The sequence below is a fragment of the Xyrauchen texanus genome, chromosome 19, assembly GCF_025860055.1.
Source record: "Xyrauchen texanus isolate HMW12.3.18 chromosome 19, RBS_HiC_50CHRs, whole genome shotgun sequence".
Lineage (NCBI taxonomy): Eukaryota > Metazoa > Chordata > Actinopteri > Cypriniformes > Catostomidae > Xyrauchen > Xyrauchen texanus.
In genome coordinates this window covers 8726737-8746028 of record NC_068294.1, presented here as the reverse complement: position 1 = coordinate 8746028, position 19292 = coordinate 8726737, and the positions used below count along the sequence as shown (strand labels likewise).

The following is a 19292-nucleotide window of genomic DNA, read 5'->3' as shown; positions in this document are numbered from 1 at the left end:
GACCCTAAAGATTCATATTAACTTGTACAAAAATGGCATTATATGACCCCTTTAAAAAGTAAGTGATAAACATTCACTTTGAGTAATATCGATAATGAGTTCATTTCCACAGTACATGTTAAAGCTCGTTTAACAAATGTAGATTATGTTGATGATGTACAAGATGATGTAGGAGGTCTAGTAAAAAGCGGAAACGTGGAAATAAGGCAGATGTGAATAATATTAATAAAGAGCAGACCTGAGTTCTACACGAGGTGTCAGTAAGTTTGTACACACATCTACATGGTGTCAGAAGTTAACCTAAAGTGACGATGGCACAAGGACTTCGTAAGATCGACCCCTCATCTTTGACGAGAACATTGCGGACAATTGGACTAAGTTTAAGCGCGAATGGCACATACAGCAACGCCGGTCTCTCAGCAGCAACCGAAAAAGTGCGAGCATACACGTTTCTCAACCTCGTTGGTCCCAATGCCCAAGATAAATATGACACGTTCACTTTCGAGGAGGGGGAAGATCCGGAGGATTCAGAGGTACTGGTAAAGAAATTTGAAGAAATCTGCCTGCCTGTAAAGAATGTAATTATGGACAGACATGCATTCAATACAACGAACCAGAAGCCACATGAAACAATCCAGTCCTACGTTACCACGTTAAAGACACTAGCCAGAAAATGCGAATTTGGGACGTTGCACGACGAACTGTTAAGAGATGGATTGGTATGTGGCATTCACAATGACAACATCCGCACACAGCTGCTGAAAGAAAAAAATCTAACTTTAAACTCAGCTATCGAAATATGCATGCTACATGAGCAGTCTGAAAAAGGAACCAAAGAAATAAAAAAAGAAGCAGGTACTAAAGAAGGAAAGTGAAGTTTGTGCAGTGCAATATTTTACGTGTTCGAACTGTGGTGGCCAGCATTCATCTGACCGCATCAGCTGTCCATCCTTCAACAAGTGCTGCAATGCGTGTGGGAAGTGGAATCACTTCTCTAAATGCTGCAGATCAAGCAAAACATGCATCTACAACAGATCAGAACAAGGTCCATCTCAGTCAAACAGAGCACCCCACACCATACGCAGAGGAGGACAGACACATAGAATTAGTGAACTTGATGCACAAACTGCATATGAACCAGCAGATTTGTTTTACTGTGAAAGTGTAGAGGTGCCAGCTGATAAGGGAGAGATATTTACCATCCTGTCCACTTCCAACACAGGGAAGCAACTTGAGGTGAAGATTGACACTGGAGCCCGGTGCAATGTACTGTCTAGAGACGTTCTCCAGCACATCGACCCAGGCGCTCATGTCGACCACAGCCATGTAGTCAACCTTGTGGCCTATGGTGGTCAGATTATAAGGACTTTAGGTGTCACTAATGAAAACGTCAAATGTGGGACACTACAGTTCCATGTTGTTGACAATGATGTAAAACCTCTATTGGGCCTCAGCGACAGCGTCAAATTAGGCTTTGTGCATCTTGGCCCGAATGTGCACGATCTCCAACAAGGGGATCCCGAGCTCACAGAGTATAAAGATCTCTTTGACTGCAGCACCATAGGCAAACTGCCTGTAGTGTATCACATGCGCTTGGACCCCTCTGTGCACCCTACAATATGTGCTCCCAGACGAGTGCCATTGGCAATAAAAGACAAAATAATCAATGAACTCCACAGAATGACTGAACTGGGAGTCATTAAGTCAGTTCAGGAGCCCACTGAGTGGGTCTCGTCTATGGTGGCTGCACGTAAAAAAGATGGTGCCGTAAGACTGTGTATTGACCCTGTCCACCTCAACAAAGCCCTCCTCAGGCCACATCATCCTATGAAAACAGTGGAACAGGTGATCGCTGACATGCCAGGAGCCAAGGTATTCAGCATCCTTGATGCTAAGTGTGGGTTCTGGCAGGTGCCACTCAGTGAGGAGTCATCAAAGCTGACAACCTTCATGACCCCAGTAGGCCGATATGCCTTCCTCCGAATGCCTTATGGGATATCCACGGGTAGTGAAGTTTTCCAAAGGTGTATGAAGCAGCTCTTTGAAGGACAACCATGTGCAATCGTGGTTGACGACATCCTCGTCTGGGGCAGCACAACAGAAGAGCATGACCTGCGCCTCCGCCAGGTCATGGACAGAATACATGCCGTAAACCTTAAACTTCAGGTAAACTTTCGTTTTCGGGTGTCGGGTGTCGTATGTGGGTCACCTTCTAACTGACCAGGGCATAAAGCCCGACCCTACAAAGACAGATGCTGTCCGTTCAATGCCAACCCCAGAAGACAAGCATGGAGTCCAAAGGTTCTTGGGTATGACAAACTATTTGTCAAAAATCCCGGGCTATAGCGAAACCACAGCACCCCTGCGTCAACTCCTGCTTCAGGATGTAGAGTGGTGTTGGCAGGAACACCACATGGCAGCATTCACCAGACTTAAAGAACTACTCACAAGTCCTCCTGTACTTCAGTACTTTGACGTGCATCAGCCGGTGGTGTTATCTGCAGATGCCTCGCAGCATGGCTTGGGTGCTGTCTGCCTCCAGAACAACAAACCGGTGGCGTTTGCCTCAAGAGCACTTACAGAGACTGAGTCACGCTACGCTCAGATAGAAAAGGAGCTGTTGGCCCTTGTCTATGCTTGTCAGAAATTCCATGACTACATATATGACCGTCCAGTGACTGTCGAAACTGATCAACAGCCTCTCATCACTATTCTAAAAAAACCACTACACTCAGCTTCTGCGCGCCTTCAGAGGATGATGCTTAAGCTGCAGCGCTACAACCTCAATGTCATTTACAAGACAGGCAAAGAGCTATACCTTGCAGACGCGCTCTCGCGTGCACACCTGCCCTACACTGACTGGGCTGAAACTAGTGAGGACTACGATGTGATGACAGTGGAAGCTCTCTCCTCAAGAAGAATTGTGGAACTGAGGCAGGAAACACAAGCAGACCATCTGTGCAGGCGCTTATCTGAGGTCGTTGCGGAGGGCTGGCCTGACTCATCAAAGAAGCTGCCACATGACTTCAGGCAGTTCTATGCCATAAAAGACGAACTCACAGTTGATAATGGCCTATTGCTCCGTGGTCAGCGCTTCATCATTCCCCACTCACTGCAACCCTATTATATCAGACAGCTGCATCAGGGCCACCCGGGCCTAGAAGCAACAAAACGCAGGGCCAGAGAAACCATGTTTTGGCCCAGCATATACCAGGACATTGAACATGAAATCTCCAGGTGTGCTCCTTGTAATGCCCTCAGACCACACCAAACAAAGGAGCCCCTTCAATTGCATTATATACCAGTCTAGCCATGGGCTCTCACAGCCGCAGACATTTTTGAGTTGGGGGGGAAAGAACACCTGGTGCTCGTTGAATCATACTCCGGCTGGTTTGAAATAGACCAACTCCCAAACGTGACCAGCGCGACCATCATAACCAGGCTAAAGCGCCACTTTTCCACCCATGGAGCTCCTCAACAGCTAATGACTGACAACGCAGCATATTTCACAAGCAGGGAGTTCCAAGAATTTGCCCACATATGGGACATGTCACCAGCAGCCCCCACTACCCTCAATCAAATGGGCTAGCTGAGAGGGCTGTAAGCTCAGCTAAACACCTGCTGGAAAAATGTGCACGTGATGGTACGGATGTATATACAGCACTGCTCAATTTGCGCAACATACCAAGAGATTGGCTGCCCTCCCCAGCCCAGTGGCTTCTTTCTCGGCGCACTAAGACTCTCATTCCCATGACCAAGGTTATGTATGTGCCAAAGGTAGAAACACAGGTCCGGGCAGCTCTGACACGGACAGGACAGAGAGGAAAGACACATTATGACAGATGAGCCAGACCCTTGGTTTCGTTGCAAGCAGGGCAGACAGTAAGAATACAGACGAGTAGGGGATATGACAGATTGGCGACGGTAATAGGAAGAGCACCGCAGCCAAACAGCTACCAGGTCCAGTCCGGAGATGCGACATATGTGAGAAACAGGCGCCACCTCCTACACACACCTGAACAATACAACCCGCCCACAACAACAGAGGCCCCAGTCAACCCCGATAGTGAATCTCTGCCAGAACCCCAGCCTAATGTCGAACAACCGCAAACAGAACAGGTGCAGGAACCACCCGTAGTTGTCACCCATTCAGGAAGAATATCAAAGCCCAACCCCCGGTACAAAGACTACACGACAGAAGCTTAGAGAGTTCTCTCTACCTCTATTGCAACAGCCCTGTGTTTTTTTTTTTTGGCTGAAAAAAATGTTTTGCTGTGTTGTATCATATTTTGGTACACGTGTTAGGTTTTACACTGTTTTCCAGTTTTACTGCACTTATGTAGCAGATAAAGCTAAGGGCTAACTGTTACATATATATACTCATCATTCAGAAGGGGGATGTAGATTATGTTGATGACGTAGGAGGTCTAATAAAAAGCGGAAACGCGGAAATAAGGCAGATGTGAATAATATTAATAAAGAGCAGACCTGAGTTCTACACAAGGTGTCAGTAAGTTTGTACACACATCTACAACAAACACCTGCAGAAACAGGTTTATATAACATTATAACCTATTGATAATCGTACACCTGAAGCACAAATGCTAGCGCTGCAGAATTTATCAGTTGGGTTGCTAGGAGACATCTCTGACGACAGTCAAACCCCTGCTAAGCTAACGGGAGCGCTGCAGTTTTGTTTCAAAACGTCATCTTCTCAATATCGGGGACTGGAATGCATTTATGGTCGGAGATATCAAGTATGAATATCCCACATCCAACTTGAATTGAACGCAGCATAACCGTGTACCCAGACAAACTAAATTTATTGCAAGCAATATTTAAATCGCAAATATTATTGATAGATTTTTCCAGGTATTATAGACCTCTTTGGTAGATTCATATGAAAAATTATGATTTTTTTTAATGTCTGTTCAGGAGACGCCCATTTCACAAAACAGTCATAAATGTAAATGTAAGTGTCCTTTCAAGTTCTGGCTTTCATGTGTAGATGTTTTTGTAAAATGTCAATTGGTATTATTAGTTAGCTCTGACATAATGTATGATGCCCAAAGGCATAGGGTGTCTTATTAATTGTGAAACTGTATTTTCTTAATGGCATGAATCACACTGAAGGTCTAGACTTTTAATGCACAGCCCACAACTGAACAACACAAAATATTGTATAATAGACACCTTTTAGTGTTTTTGGTGTGTGAGCACGTAACGGAATGCATATGTTAATTTCAACCCACAATCAGAAATTGCAAGTAATTGTATGGCCCCTAATATTTTCATAAAAACTCAAATGGCCCTTAATGGAAAAAAGGTTCCCCACCCCTGATCTAAAATGATCCCTATGAAAATAAATGTTTTATACAGAGATTTCTTTTTTGTCTCTCTCTGCCTGCTGGTTTGGGAAAACAAAGGCAATACAGTAGTATTTAGCACTCGCTAAACCCGGAACCTGACATTTGTTTTTGATCAACAAAACTATAACTCATAAGTATGGCAACACAAATTTGAACAGCAATGAAAATATTCTTTGTGATTATTACTCAGAAGTCCTTACACTTTCAGCACATAGTCTATCCGGTACACTCTGACGTTTGAGTCGGTTCTTTATAATGGTTCAAATGGGTTAGCAAAATGGCTGAAATTGGTTCGTTTACAGTTTAGTTTTAATCCGCTGACTCACACACAGTTTCTCGCTTAGTGAATAATAAAACATTCACTGTGATAAAAGTGAATGTTTATCATAAGCTTTGTATATCTCTCTGGGTGCCGACATGTTTACGTAAAATCAACTGAAAAATACCCTCTCAAACACGCAAACAGGCCAGCCTGAACTATCAAGTTTACATGAGCTCTAATATCTGCAGAATATTATAGAAGATTTGTATGCTTTAGAAAAATGACATTCAAAATAGTGAAACAAGAAAACCTTATAGACTAGTTACGAAGAAAAATACATGCAAGTGGAAGTTATTGGAACCAAACATATTGGAAAGGTGGAGGAACATGACGAATGCTAAATTTGGATAGATCCTGTACATGCTGTGCATAGTAATTTTGATGGCAAACTTCCTTGATTAGGTCTTTACACAGTTTTAAGGATTTATGTTACAGCACACCCCATGCACCGAAACTTGACAGCTTGGTGTGTCCTCGTTGTTCTGATGTTCATGTGAAGAAACTGAGTGTACTCAGTTGGCTGAGAAATCTGATTGAAATTAGTTTTATGTTTGTATTGTCACATTAGACTGTTCCGAAAAATTATAAATAATTAATTATTTAGGTGCTTCAACTCTAAGTTACGATTGTGTAAGACATTCAAAAATAGATCATATACAAAATGGATTCATAAAGAAGACAAACGTTTCTGCATTATGAAACCACTCCAGTAGAATCTCAACTTAATGAGACACAGGTGAAATCATCAAGCTGAATTATTGGTCAAACAATTTGATTGGTCAGACAATATTTTCAAGTGATTCAAACGTGAGTGTTCAAGTACGAAAGAAGTGTGTTTTAAGAAACAGATTAGTCTTTGTGGTTAAGTTTATTATTATTATTATTATTATTATTTATTTTTTTATTTTCTTTATTATTATTTATTTATTTAAAGAATTATAATAACAATAGTTATTTGATATGTAAGGTATGACACCATACTTTGCCATGCTGTGGATAAAATCTATCTTGCACTTTACTGTGGTGCTGTTGGCAATGCTGATACCATCTTTAACTACTGGTCTTGAGGCTTTCTCAAATGTGGGCATACCTACTGGAGTCATCTTGGAAAAAACAGGCAGTTTTGGGAGACTTGCAATTGGCAATGGTACCCAAGGTACAATGTCTACTGCAAAGGAGACCCAAGAGAATGATCACTTCGATATTAGTGTAATATGGATGATAGATTTAAGATACAAGTTTAATATGTTTACTAAATGGGTGACCTGCTTGACTTGTTCTGTTTTAAGCACTGTTCCACCTTGCTGAGACCAAGCTGAAACAAATGGCTCCCTCTGTGCACTGCGGTGACGATGCTATGACCCTGAATGTTCCGGGACCGAGAATGCCACACTTTCTGGTAGATGGAGGTGAGAGCATTATTCTTAATACTGAACTTCATCACTAGCTGTTGAACAACTTGATCAATATTTAAAAAGTGACCTTGCTCTGTTTATGCAAAATATTTTCCTCACAGGAGAGGGGTCTCCGGTGCCTTTGGCTGAGCTGCCAGCCAGCTGTGGATTCTCTCTAAAGCGGGTACGCAGAGACGTCTCATTTGTTGCTCCGTACCATGGCTGTAATGTCAGAAAACAGGTTTGTGAGTAGGTGGCAAAGTGCACTGTTGCTTGGCTCTAACCATGATTTGCAAATTGGCCTTTCAAGTTCAAAGATGCCTTGCTGTCTCTGACAGGGTGGAAGTTATGTTCTGCCAATGATTATAATGGGGGCACCAGTGCAGATGTCTTGCCCACAGACTCTGCCCCTCCCAACAGTCTCTTGCTTCCAGTCTGGTATGGTTATCTCACTTGGAGCAAGGGCAGATACTGTTCAAATTAAAGGTAAGGCACTTATTCTTGAGTGACTTCATTCTCTAGTTTTGTTCAAGTCCAACTTGGAACTTTTTTTCTTCCTACATTTGTTGATGGATCATGGCAGCCACTGCTTTTAACGTACTCCAAATGTGAGTTCACTTTGGACACTACTGGTGGAGCACTGGTTGTTACTGCACCGTTCACAGGAAGCTGCTGGGAAATGAAGGTAACAGCCCTGGGAATCAAGAGTCCTGCTGCATTACTAATGCTCATTGCTGAGGATTCATTATACAAGCTTCACTTCAATTCATGTTTTCAGGATTCTGAAATGCACCTTTCTGTGCTGTATGGTGACCGAGAAGTGACTCTTTCTTGTCCTCTGATGCAGCCAACAACTGCCCCTACTATTCCTGCACCTTCCACAACTACTGTTGACCCTACAACCCTAGTTACTGTCCAAGACCCAGCTGGCATCCCTGAAATACCACCGTTTGGACAACCATGGTGGCAAATTCCACATTTCCACCCAAAACCTGTGCCTACTACCCAAGCCCATCCAGCTACTCGACCCCCAAATACTGTTGCCCCAGTTACTGTCCAAGACCCAGCTGGCATCCCTCAAATGCCACCGTTTGGACAACCATGGTGGCATTTTCCACATTTCCACCCAAAACCTGTGCCTACTACCCAAGCCCATCCAGCTACTCTACCCCCAAATACTGCTTCCCCAGTTACTGTCCAAGACCCAGCTGGCATCCCTCAAATGCCACCATTTGGACAACCATGGTGGCCTTTTCCACATTTCCACCCAAAACCTGTGCCTACTACCCAAGCCCATCCAGCTACTCTACCCCCAAATACTGCTTCCCCAGTTACTGTCCAAGACCCAGCTGGCATCCCTCAAATGCCACCATTTGGACAACCATGGTGGCATTTTCCACATTTCCATCCAAAACCTGTGCCTACTTACCAAGCCCCTGCCACTTCTCCAACTGCTCTCTATGACCCTGTATCCCAGCAACCCCAGTTCCCTCATCCCATGTTTGATCCCAATTACTACTTCTATAACCATAGAGGTGGAGAACCAGTACCACAACAGCCAGACTGGTATCAAATGTTTCCTTTCAACCCAGCTGTTACTCCTGCACCCACCACTACAACTACCTCTACACCGGTCTCATCCACTGCTGCCATGGATGCTGAGCCTGTGCTGTACCCTGGTTATCCCCAAATGTACCCATGGCCCATGTTTCATGGCCCTAAACCCATTAAACTCTTTTTTTCCTCCTGCCTAATACACTTTCATATCCCTAGTTTTTTGCAGATCAATTCTTTGGTCCTCCCAGCCCTTAGTCTGTGCCTTTTGTCCAACTCCATCTCTGACACCAGCTAAAAGTGAGATGAGCAAGTGTGGACATGTTCAAAAGTTGACTTGACTATTGATCTGTAAATATGAGGCATTGTTTTGTTCTCTCATATTCATGGTAACTCCCAAATAAAGCTTCTTGAGACTCCATGCATTTGTGTCTTTGAATTACAATGGTTGTGCACCACTTGACTTGCATGTTCATTATTATTCTAATACATCTGGCTATTGACCTCATGTTACATTTTTATTTGAACTCTCACTGCTGGAAGTGTTTTAATGTCATAAGAAGTTGAAGGGTGAGCAGAAAAACTGAGTGATTTGCTCAAACAGGAAATAGTCTGCCTTCCTGGATGTGGGATATTCGTACTTGATATCGCCAACCATAAATGCATTCCTTTCCCTGATATTTGGAAGCTGTCATTTAAGGAAACACAACGATAATGTTCCTATTAGCTTGGCAGGGGTCTGACTGTCGTTAGAGATGTCTCCTAGCAACCCAACTGATAAATGCTGCAGCGCTAGCATTTGTGCTTCAGGTGTACAATTATCAAGAGGTTAGGTTTTATAAACCTGTTTCTGCAGGTGATTGTTAAATGAGCTTTAACATGTAATGGGGAAACAAACTCATTTATCGATATTACTCCAAGTGAATGTTTTTCACATACTTTGTATATCTACCTGAGTGTCAACATGTTTGTGTGACCTCATGCCCCTGAACAACAAAATATTGTATAATAGAGGGCCCTCTAGTGTTTTTGGTGTGTGAGCGCGTAACGGAATGCATTTGTTAATTTCAACCCACAATCAGAAATTGCAAGAAATATGTCCCCTGAATATTTTCGTAAATACTCGACCTTGAATGGAAAAAAATGGCCTTGAATGGAAAAAAAAAAAGGCTCCCCAACCCTGATCTAAAATGATCACTAGGAAAATAAATTATATATACAGAGATTTCATTTTTGTCCCTCTCTGCCTGCTGGTTTGGGAAAATGAGTCGTAGTTTTCGCACTTGCTGAGAAGTTACAGGACGACAAAGAGCACAAGCGCTAAGCTCGTGACGTCATTATAATGCTAACCGGATGCATTTCAGCTGAACTGCTGTAGACTAGAATGAATGTAGCGTCAAATCAACGTGCGATGCAACAAAATAGATTTTTTTTCTCTGCAAACAATACCAGAGACAATAGTGAGAAGGACAATGAGGAGATTAAATTTAAGAAAAAATCTGTAAAAGAACATATTTTAAGCAGCTTGTCAATGCTTTTAAAACTGAAAAACAATTAGGTGCTGTTTATCTGTTTCTGTCAGTGTTCTATTTCGTCATGTCAACTACCCTGATACAGGTATACTGTACATATTGTTTTGTGACTTATGAACTAAAATTCCCCAGTCCTTTTCATTCTGCTTAATTATACTCTAACTTATGATCATTATATACGCGATTGTTATCTGCATTCAAATTTTAGTGGAATTCTATTAATTTCACTTTGGGGCCAATAAACAGAGACACACCCCCCAGCCAAACCTGTTTTTGGGGACATTATACAGGCCAGTGCATTTTGGATTGTGCTCAGCAATTTTTGGACAGACTGGAATGTTTATCTCTAATAAAGTGAGACAATAGAGAGGCTCTGTTCACACTGTTGTTGACTGGGGGCGGTGGGCCGGTAGGTGGGGTGAACATCAAAATATAAGCACAATTCTCCACCTCTTCAAAAATTACAGCACTCACAAACGAGCTGGTCAGTTGAGGGAAAGAAGAGATCAGGTTTGTAAAGCATTACAAAAGAAAGGCCTTTTGACAGTGAAAGATACTTCCAGAATTTGCAAATCCAGATTTAAACTTTGAGCATCATGACTAGAACAGCAGTGCTACTGATGAGTGTTTTCCTCCTCCTCTCTGCTGGTGAGTCAAGGTGTTCCCTTTACTGTGATTCCTAAATTAGAATGGCATTATTGGAATGGGATGCCGCCAACAAAATCTATCTCCACTTCTTCCAGGTGCAGAGGACAAATCTAGACTCTGCCGAAGGGTAAGCAAACACTGGACCCTAAATATGACCCAACAGAAGATGAAGTGTAATTTGTAGTTATTTATTGTGGATTGTGTGTGTTTATCTGATAGCCTGCATGTGGAGGTTTGAGTGTTGATCAAGCATGTCCTCTCAATTACTCTCCTGTGTGTGGAAATGATGGCATCTCATACGTCAATGAATGTGCCCTGTGTGTAGAGATAATGTGAGTCCATTTGATTGCTTCAGTAAAGTCTTACGTCTAGTATTACATATATATGCTACATTGCAAATAACATTGCACTGAATTCTTGTAAAGATTTTATCCTTGCACTAATAATGAAATATATTTATTTATTTTGCCATTAATTTCTTATGCTGTCAGTAAGTAACTGAGCTGCAGTGGCGGATCTAGAAAATTTTACATCTGGGGGCAAAGGGGTGGCATGAGGTCTTGGCAGGGTGGCAAAGACGGTACATGGGAATCACTATGTGTGAATTGCTTTAGCAAAACAAACACAAAAACACAGTAGTTATAGTTTAATCATGACCGTACACACTACAAAGGTTTTTAACACAACATGAATAAGCCCAGTGCAGTGTTCAAACACAACAAAAATGCATCTTTTAAAAATTAAAAGTATAACAAGAAAAATTAAAATATAAAAAGAAAAGTACAAGATGCAGTGGACTACAAGTAAAGAACAGTGGGCAATACTAAAGTTATAATTATAATTAAAAACGTATAATTATAGTCCACAAATGACCCATGATCACCTATCTTTTTAATAAAGCTTAAGGCGACGGTTGTTGTGCTTTGCAGCAAAAGCGTTTCACAAACAAATCTAAATCTAGTGCTTTTGCACGCTGTTTCTCGATACTGAGAACAGCCAGATTTCTCAGACGGTCATCTGCCATGGTTGAGCGCAGGTGAGTTTTACAAGCTTTAAAGCTGAAAAGCTTCGCTCACACCCAGCAGTACTCACTGGCAAAACAATAGCGATCTTGCACAGGCGAAAAAGCTCAAAGAAAACCTCTTTAAAAGGCACCAAGAACGTCACAAACTCAGTCAAACTGGACGGGTTTACTTTGCCATTTGCTCTGTTTCTTTCAAGAAGTCTTTTTGCCTGGTGTATCTCAGTTTTCAAGTCTTGCAAGTCAGAGCCATATTCCTCAGCCACTAACAAAACCAATTCTTCCTTTAAGAAGTCATTGTTTGATGGGTTTAAAGCTTGTATACCCCTCATTATCTTGCTGCTAGTGTTTGAAAAGCGCCTGTCCACTTCACTGATCATTGAGTCTATAATGGGAATGAATATACCTATTCTAAAGGCATCTTTGCTGTCAACATGTGTTTGCTGTCCAAGTGTAGATGTTACAAGAGTATCATGTAGTCTCCTAGAAGTGTGTTTGGTTCTTTTTGATTTGACAATGGTAGAAATGTTGCAACCATTGCATGTGTCAATTGCTAGACTCCACAGGTCATTAAAGCTCTCCTCTTTGCGATAATCTTCCAGTGTCTGTCTGGAGGGAGCGATTTGACCGCTGATAATGGCTAACGTAATAGACTCGCTGTTTTGATGATGATGTATCCTATTTACCATACAGAATACGTTCATTACAAATGTAAGCTCATGTTCAAGTTAAACGTGTGTTTAAACTACGCCTTTGGAAACTCACTTCACCTGTTCAGAGGCTCTGAGTGGGGCAGCAGCTCAGTCTCTCCAGTCCAGTCGGGTTGCAGGGACACCGCAGCAGAGCAGACTCGCTGTGTGAGTGAGCCAGACTGCGAGCGAACGCGCTTGTCGCGCTCTGTACGTTTGAATCAGTGAGAGGCAGGGGGAGGGGCTGACGATACATTTAAAATTAAAAATTAAATTGTTCACTTTTGGTAAATGTATTGTTTAGTTCACTGTTTTGAGAAGCTTGTGGACATAATAGCGGGTTGTTTTTACAAGTACAGATTTTGGATCATCAAAGTTAGGGGGGCAGCTGGGGGGCTCTAGAGTGGGGGGCACCTGCCCCCCCTTGCCCCCCCGTAGATCCGCCCCTGCTGAGCTGTAATGCTTGTATGGATGCTGGGATGTTAAATCACTAATAGGATGTTTGTTTTTTAGGCACACTAATGCTGACATCTTGATTGTGAAAGAAGGGTGCTGTTGAGGTGTAGAAATCCCTAATGACATCATCACTTCTCCTTTTCTTATCTATGTTCGTTTATAAGTGTTATTTGCTATGCACATCTAGACCTGTTTCACACTTAGAATGTCATCAGTATACCTGTACAGATGTGTCCATGTTTTAAGTACTAAATCGAATTACCACGCGTGTCAGTTGTATAATATTTGAGTGATCTAATCATTTACAGTTACTGCATTTATTGATTGCTCCCTTCAGTTTATTTCTCATCCAATCAGTTTGGATTACATCGATGCTGTGCTGTGTTGCTTAGATATATTTAAGCTATTATTATTAGCCTATTATTTTTATTCTGTAGCAGCTTCTCAGAGTGCAATGTTTCAAGAGTGAGGGTTTTTGAGATACAGCTAATTTTTCTAACTATGTTAACAAGAAGATCATTTATACTTTTAAGGTTTTGATAATAAAATGAACCTACTGAGCTTCATTTATGTCTCATATTTCTACAGTGTTAATTTGTACAAGTTAATAGTTTTAACATATAATTGTTACATTGTTATTTGGAAATAGATAAGTAAAATGTTAAAACTGGCACCAAGACCAATAAGGTTGGTGCTAGAAGCTTTATTCAGATGTTTTTGCAAGTTGAGCATGTTGTATAGGGCATTTTTATCAGTAATCGTTGAATTTCATTACGAAAGTACCAACGAAACATGTCGTTCCGCCATAAATAGTATTTACAACAAAGTGACCTTTTTTAAAAAACGCGACAGTTTCGTCATAAAGCAGCAGATGTTTTGAGGAATCTCCGGTGGCGGAACTTAAATGTTCTGACCTTTGTTTTGAGGGATTATTTTAAATGACGTACCAAAACAATGAATCGTTCACTCACATGTGAGATTTGACACAATACACTTCCGCTTATACAATTAACTTTTTTTGTGCTATATCCTTAAATAAATTAATTATATGAAGCGTTTTTAAGATATAGCGACAATAGATTTCTGGAAGTCTTTATATAACATGTTTATTAAAATGTAATTTGCGACAACGAGCACTCTTGATGCAATTTAGATAATTCTCTCATTAATGTTTAGAAGTAATAAATTAATTCAAGGAATTTCAAGTAAGTTAACACCTCGTTTGTGCCATATAATCCCTATGCTGAGACTGTTGTCGTTAATCGTTGGACGTACAGCGCACATTACACCAAGTCATAAATTCAGTACAGCATCAGTCATGGCAAAAAGTAAGTTTGAGTACGTGAGAAACTTTGAGCTTGACGACACGTGTTTGAGAAACTGCTACATTGTGGTTCGACTGGATGGACGCAACTTCCATAAGTAAGTCAATCTCTGTAATTAATAATGCTGGTAATAGACACAGTTACCTTGCAACATAGTGTTGTAATGCAAGAATTCACATTACATCTCTTGTTGAAATTACTAAAGAAATGCTAATAGAATTTCTGTCATAACTTGGAAGCAATCATAAATGAGTCAAACGAGAAATTAAACTGATTCCCCCCAGGGTAAAGCATGACTAAAGTGATTTCCAACATGATCCTCTTTGCAGGTTTTCAGATCAGCATCAGTTCATTAAACCCAATGACAACAGAGCTCTGTGTCTGATGAGCCGCAGTGCCCGTTCAGTCATGGAGGAACTAGATGACATCACTATCGCATATGGACAGAGTGATGAGTTCAGCTTTGTGTTCAAGAGGTCAACCAACTGGTTCAAAAGGAGGACCAGGTAGGATTTTATGTTGTGATGTATATAAGTAGAATGCTCACCAGAACATATAGGTTATTTCAAAACCATGTCACATCCTTATATTAAACAACCAGAAATGGATGGTGTCGATTTGTTAATGGCTGTCAGTTTTCTAACGTCACATCTAATGTGATTGTTCTTCTCTCCCTGCAGTAAACTGATGACCCATGTGACTTCCCAGTTTTCCTCTAGCTTTGTTTTTTACTGGAAGGAGTATTTTGGGGAGCAGCCACTGCTGTACCCGCCCAGCTTTGATGGCAGGGTGGTGCTGTATCCTAGCAACCGTAACCTTAGGGACTATTTAAGCTGGAGACAGGCAGATTGTAAGTAAATTTGTTTTTTTAAGCATTAAAATGTATGTTTGAAACATGATTATTTGTACATTACAATAGGGTTAATTAAAGGGATAGGTCACACAAAATTGAAAATCTCTCATCATTTACTAACCCTCATGAGGGTGAGTGAATGATGAGAGAATGTTAATTTTTGGGGGAACTACACATCTAAGACATTTTTTGCACTATTGACAATTTACTAAGGTTGTTACCCCAGGCATATTTGACTTTAATGATGTATAAAATTATATAAAAAGATAGATGTGAAATCACTTTTTGACTCTTTATAAAGGATTTGGGTTTTTTTGGTTGTAGAATTTCAATATCGTTTTGACAATTGTTATCATTTCTCAGGTCACATCAACAATTTGTACAACACTGCGTTCTGGACATTGGTGCAGAAAGGTGGACTGACCACAACTCAAGCTGAGGACAGGCTTAATGTATGATCATTTCAAGTATTTACTAACCTGCTGGCAGAAGCTCTGGTAACAATTTGATTAAAAGCAAACAAACACAGATATAGCCAGTTAATGTATTATTTTTTTAATACATAAATAATAAATAAATATTCACACACACACACACACACACACACATATATATATATATATACACTCACCTAAAGGATTATTAGGAACACCTGTTCAATTTCTCATTAATGTAATTATCTAATCAACCAATCACATGGCAGTTGCTTCAATGCATTTAGGAGTGTGGTCCTGGTCACGACAATCTCCTGAACTCCAAACTGAATGTCAGAATGGGAAAGAAAGGTGATTTAAGCAATTTTGAGCATGGCATGGTTGTTGGTGCCAGACGTGCCGGTCTGAGGATTTCACAATCTGCTCAGTTACTGGGATTTTCACGCACAACCATTTCTAGGGTTTACAAAGAATGGTGTGAAAAGGGAAAAACATCCAGTATGCGGCAGTCCTGTGGGCGAAAATGCCTTGTTGATGCTAGAGGTCAGAGGAGAATGGGCCGACTGATTCAAGCTGATAGAAGAGCAACTTTGCCTGAAATAACCACTCGTTACCACCGAGGTATGCAGCAAAGCATTTGTGAAGCCACAACACGCACAACCTTGAGGCGGATGGGCTACAACAGCAGAAGACCCCACCGGGTACCACTCATCTCCACTACAAATAGGAAAAAGAGGCTACAATTTGCAAAAGCTCACCAAAATTGGACAGTTGAAGACTGGAAAAATGTTGCCTGGTCTGATGAGTTTCGATTTCTGTTGAGACATTCAGATGGTAGAGTCAGAATTTGGCGTAAACAGAATGAGAACATGGATCCATCATGCCTTGTTACCACTGTGCAGGCTGGTGGTGGTGGTGTAATGGTGTGGGGGATGTTTTCTTGGCACACTTTAGGACCCTTAGTGCCAATTGGGCATCGTTTAAATGCCACGGCCTACCTGAGCATTGTTTCTGACCATGTCCATCCCCTTTATGGCCACCATGTACCCATCCTCTGATGGCTACTTCCAGCAGGATAATGCACCATGTCACAAAGCTTGAATCATTTCAAATTGGTTTCTTGAACATGACAATGAGTTCACTGTACTAAAATGGCCCCCACAGTCACCAGATCTCAACCCAATAGAGCATCTTTGGGATGTGGTGGAACAGGAGCTTCGTGCCCTGGATGTGCATCCCACAAATCTCCATCAACTGCAAGATGCTATCCTATCAATATGGGCCAACATTTCTAAAGAATGCTTTCAGCACCTTGTTGAATCAATGCCACGTAGAATTAAGGCAGTTCTGAAGGCTGAAAGGGGTCAAACACAGTATTAGTATGGTGTTCCTAATAATCCTTTAGGTGAGTGTATATGTATGTATATATATATATATATATATATATATATATATATATATATATATATATATAGATGTGTGTGTGTCAATAGCTGATTAGATCTTGTCACACGCTCATTTAAAATTATTGTCCAATAAGCAGTTCTACCCAGTAGAGGTAGACATTATAAAGCAGTTTTACAGATTAGTCAGTGCAGATAGTTGTTTTTTATAGTTGCTGAATTTATTTCATTATTTTGTGATTTCAAAATAAGAGTCCCCAGTGTGTTTCTGGATTGTTTAAAACACCTGCATTTTTGGGATATGGGTTAAACAATAAACTGCATCTGGGATTTATTTGGGACTTGGACTTTGTCTTTGCCCCCTTTAGTAAAGATAGAACAAGACATTTTTTACTTTCTATAAATAGATTTTGAAAACTATCGGCCAATTTATCGGTTGTTGGCCTTTCCCCACCACCTTTGTTATCGGTATCAGCAGAATCCACTATCAGTCGACACCTAGTACCCACACATGAATCTGTATTAATAAAAAGTGTAAACATTTCAATTGTGCCTAAAAGCTGACTATTTTAGTGAAGTAAATAAGTAGACTGATGTCAGCAAGCCTGGTATCCTGGTTAATAAGGCTTATTTAACTATTTATTTATTGTCCAGATCATTTTAATTCAATCTAATAGAACAGTTTGTTTATTTACAATGTTTTTCTTGTTATAATATAAAATACACAAGGTACCTTTACATTTATCCCATGTTTTCTACTATTCCAGGGAACACAAGCTGCAGATAAGAATGAGATCTTGTATTCAGAGTTCAATATCAATTACAATAATGAAACTGCACTGCACAGAAAAGGCACGACTTTAATATGGGAAAAGGTGTGTAGTATTTTCTAAATGTTTTTATAAATTGGCCATTATGACTTATGACATTTCCAAACCATGGTCTTCCTCACTTTTATTTTTCTTAGGTGAATGAAACGACAACAAAACATATTAAGCGACCCAGTGAGGAAGAGACAGAAGTTACTGTGACACGGACCAGGAAGACAGTTACTGCACATTCCTGCGATATCATTGGAGACCAGTTCTGGGAAGAACATCCAGATATTCTGGAAAGCGACCAATGTTAAACACCAGGTTAAAAAGCCTGGACCATGCCAAAAATGCATCTACTTTTTATGTTGATATTTAATAAAGAATAATAAAATAAATTGTTCTGTTTTTTTTTTTTTTGAGAGAAAAAAAATAATAATGGGGAGGCCACTGATTCTTGAGATGTGAAATAAAACACCTCCCACAATTTGACCTGGCATTACGTTGGAAAATAGCACCACTTTTTACTTAGAATGTGCTTTATCAATCCATACAAAATTATTCATTTTTCTTTCTAAAACCACCCATCTTCAGACGAACTCAGTACATTAGAACTTTACAAAAAATGTACAAATTTAAATATGTATCTTAATATAAACATTACTACTATGTCCTGACAGAATAAAGAGGTTACTTTTGATAATATTCTTTCATTTAAATCTTCACAGCTGTTTCTCTGTTTATGAAAACATTTATAAAATCAGGCATCATTTAAGTCAGACCTCTTTTCATATTTGACTGTTATGAATTCAACAAGGCCACACATGCTTTTAGTTTTATAATCTTAGGTAACTGTAACTATATTTATTGTGTTGCAACTATGTTATGTCAGCTCTCACACAAAATTGTAAGAAATGGTTTGGGACTTTCCCTTATTTTAACATACTGCTTGTGATTTATTGGCAGCGCCTGTGTGAAGTCTTCCCTTCCTCTTTATATTCTCTCATTTGTCTTGCCTTCCCCATCAGATCGATGTGTTCTGTTCAGTCTCACTTCCGGTTGTATTTCTATCCTGTCCTGTCATCCAGTCTGTTTGTTCTCCCTCGAGAGTGTTTTCTTTGTATTTTGTTGGTTTTTCATTTCAATAAAAACACTTTTCATTGCCATCAGCATCTTGGGCCCTTCCTCAAATATGTGGTTATGGTTAACCCTATCAGATTTTCTGTCTGACGGTGATGACAGTAGATGGAGCTAATGATCAGTTTGAAACCATTCTTTATTCTCCATTCATTCATCAATATAAATGTTGACCAACACTGGGAGAACATGTTTTTTTTGAAAATGCAAGAAACGGGGTTGCAATGATATGTCAATGATAAACTATACAAATGTATCTCTTAGAACATGAAATATTATTATTTATCTGTAGTCTACACTGTGAAAGTGTCATTTTACGTATCAATTTCTACTTGATCTAACC

At 40.4% G+C, this 19292-nt stretch overlaps 2 protein-coding genes across 2 annotated transcripts; both read left to right on the top strand.

The window, feature by feature from the left end:
- The first annotated feature begins 10650 nt into the window (after positions 1-10650).
- Positions 10651-13088, top strand: LOC127659480 (probable pancreatic secretory proteinase inhibitor). Its single transcript, XM_052149328.1, has 4 exons — positions 10651-10819; positions 10915-10946; positions 11039-11151; positions 13043-13088. The coding sequence occupies exons 1-4, from the start codon at positions 10768-10770 to the stop codon at positions 13086-13088; spliced, it is 243 nt and encodes an 80-aa protein (XP_052005288.1). The 5' UTR covers positions 10651-10767.
- Positions 13089-13944: 856 nt separating this feature from the next.
- On the top strand, positions 13945-18972 carry LOC127659473 (probable tRNA(His) guanylyltransferase). The gene is made up of 6 exons (XM_052149320.1): positions 13945-14407; positions 14640-14816; positions 14991-15160; positions 15527-15615; positions 17768-17875; positions 17968-18972. Exons 1-6 carry the CDS (start codon positions 14154-14156, stop codon positions 18127-18129), a joined length of 960 nt encoding a protein of 319 aa, XP_052005280.1. The 5' UTR covers positions 13945-14153; the 3' UTR covers positions 18130-18972.
- The last annotated feature ends 320 nt before the right edge of the window (positions 18973-19292 follow it).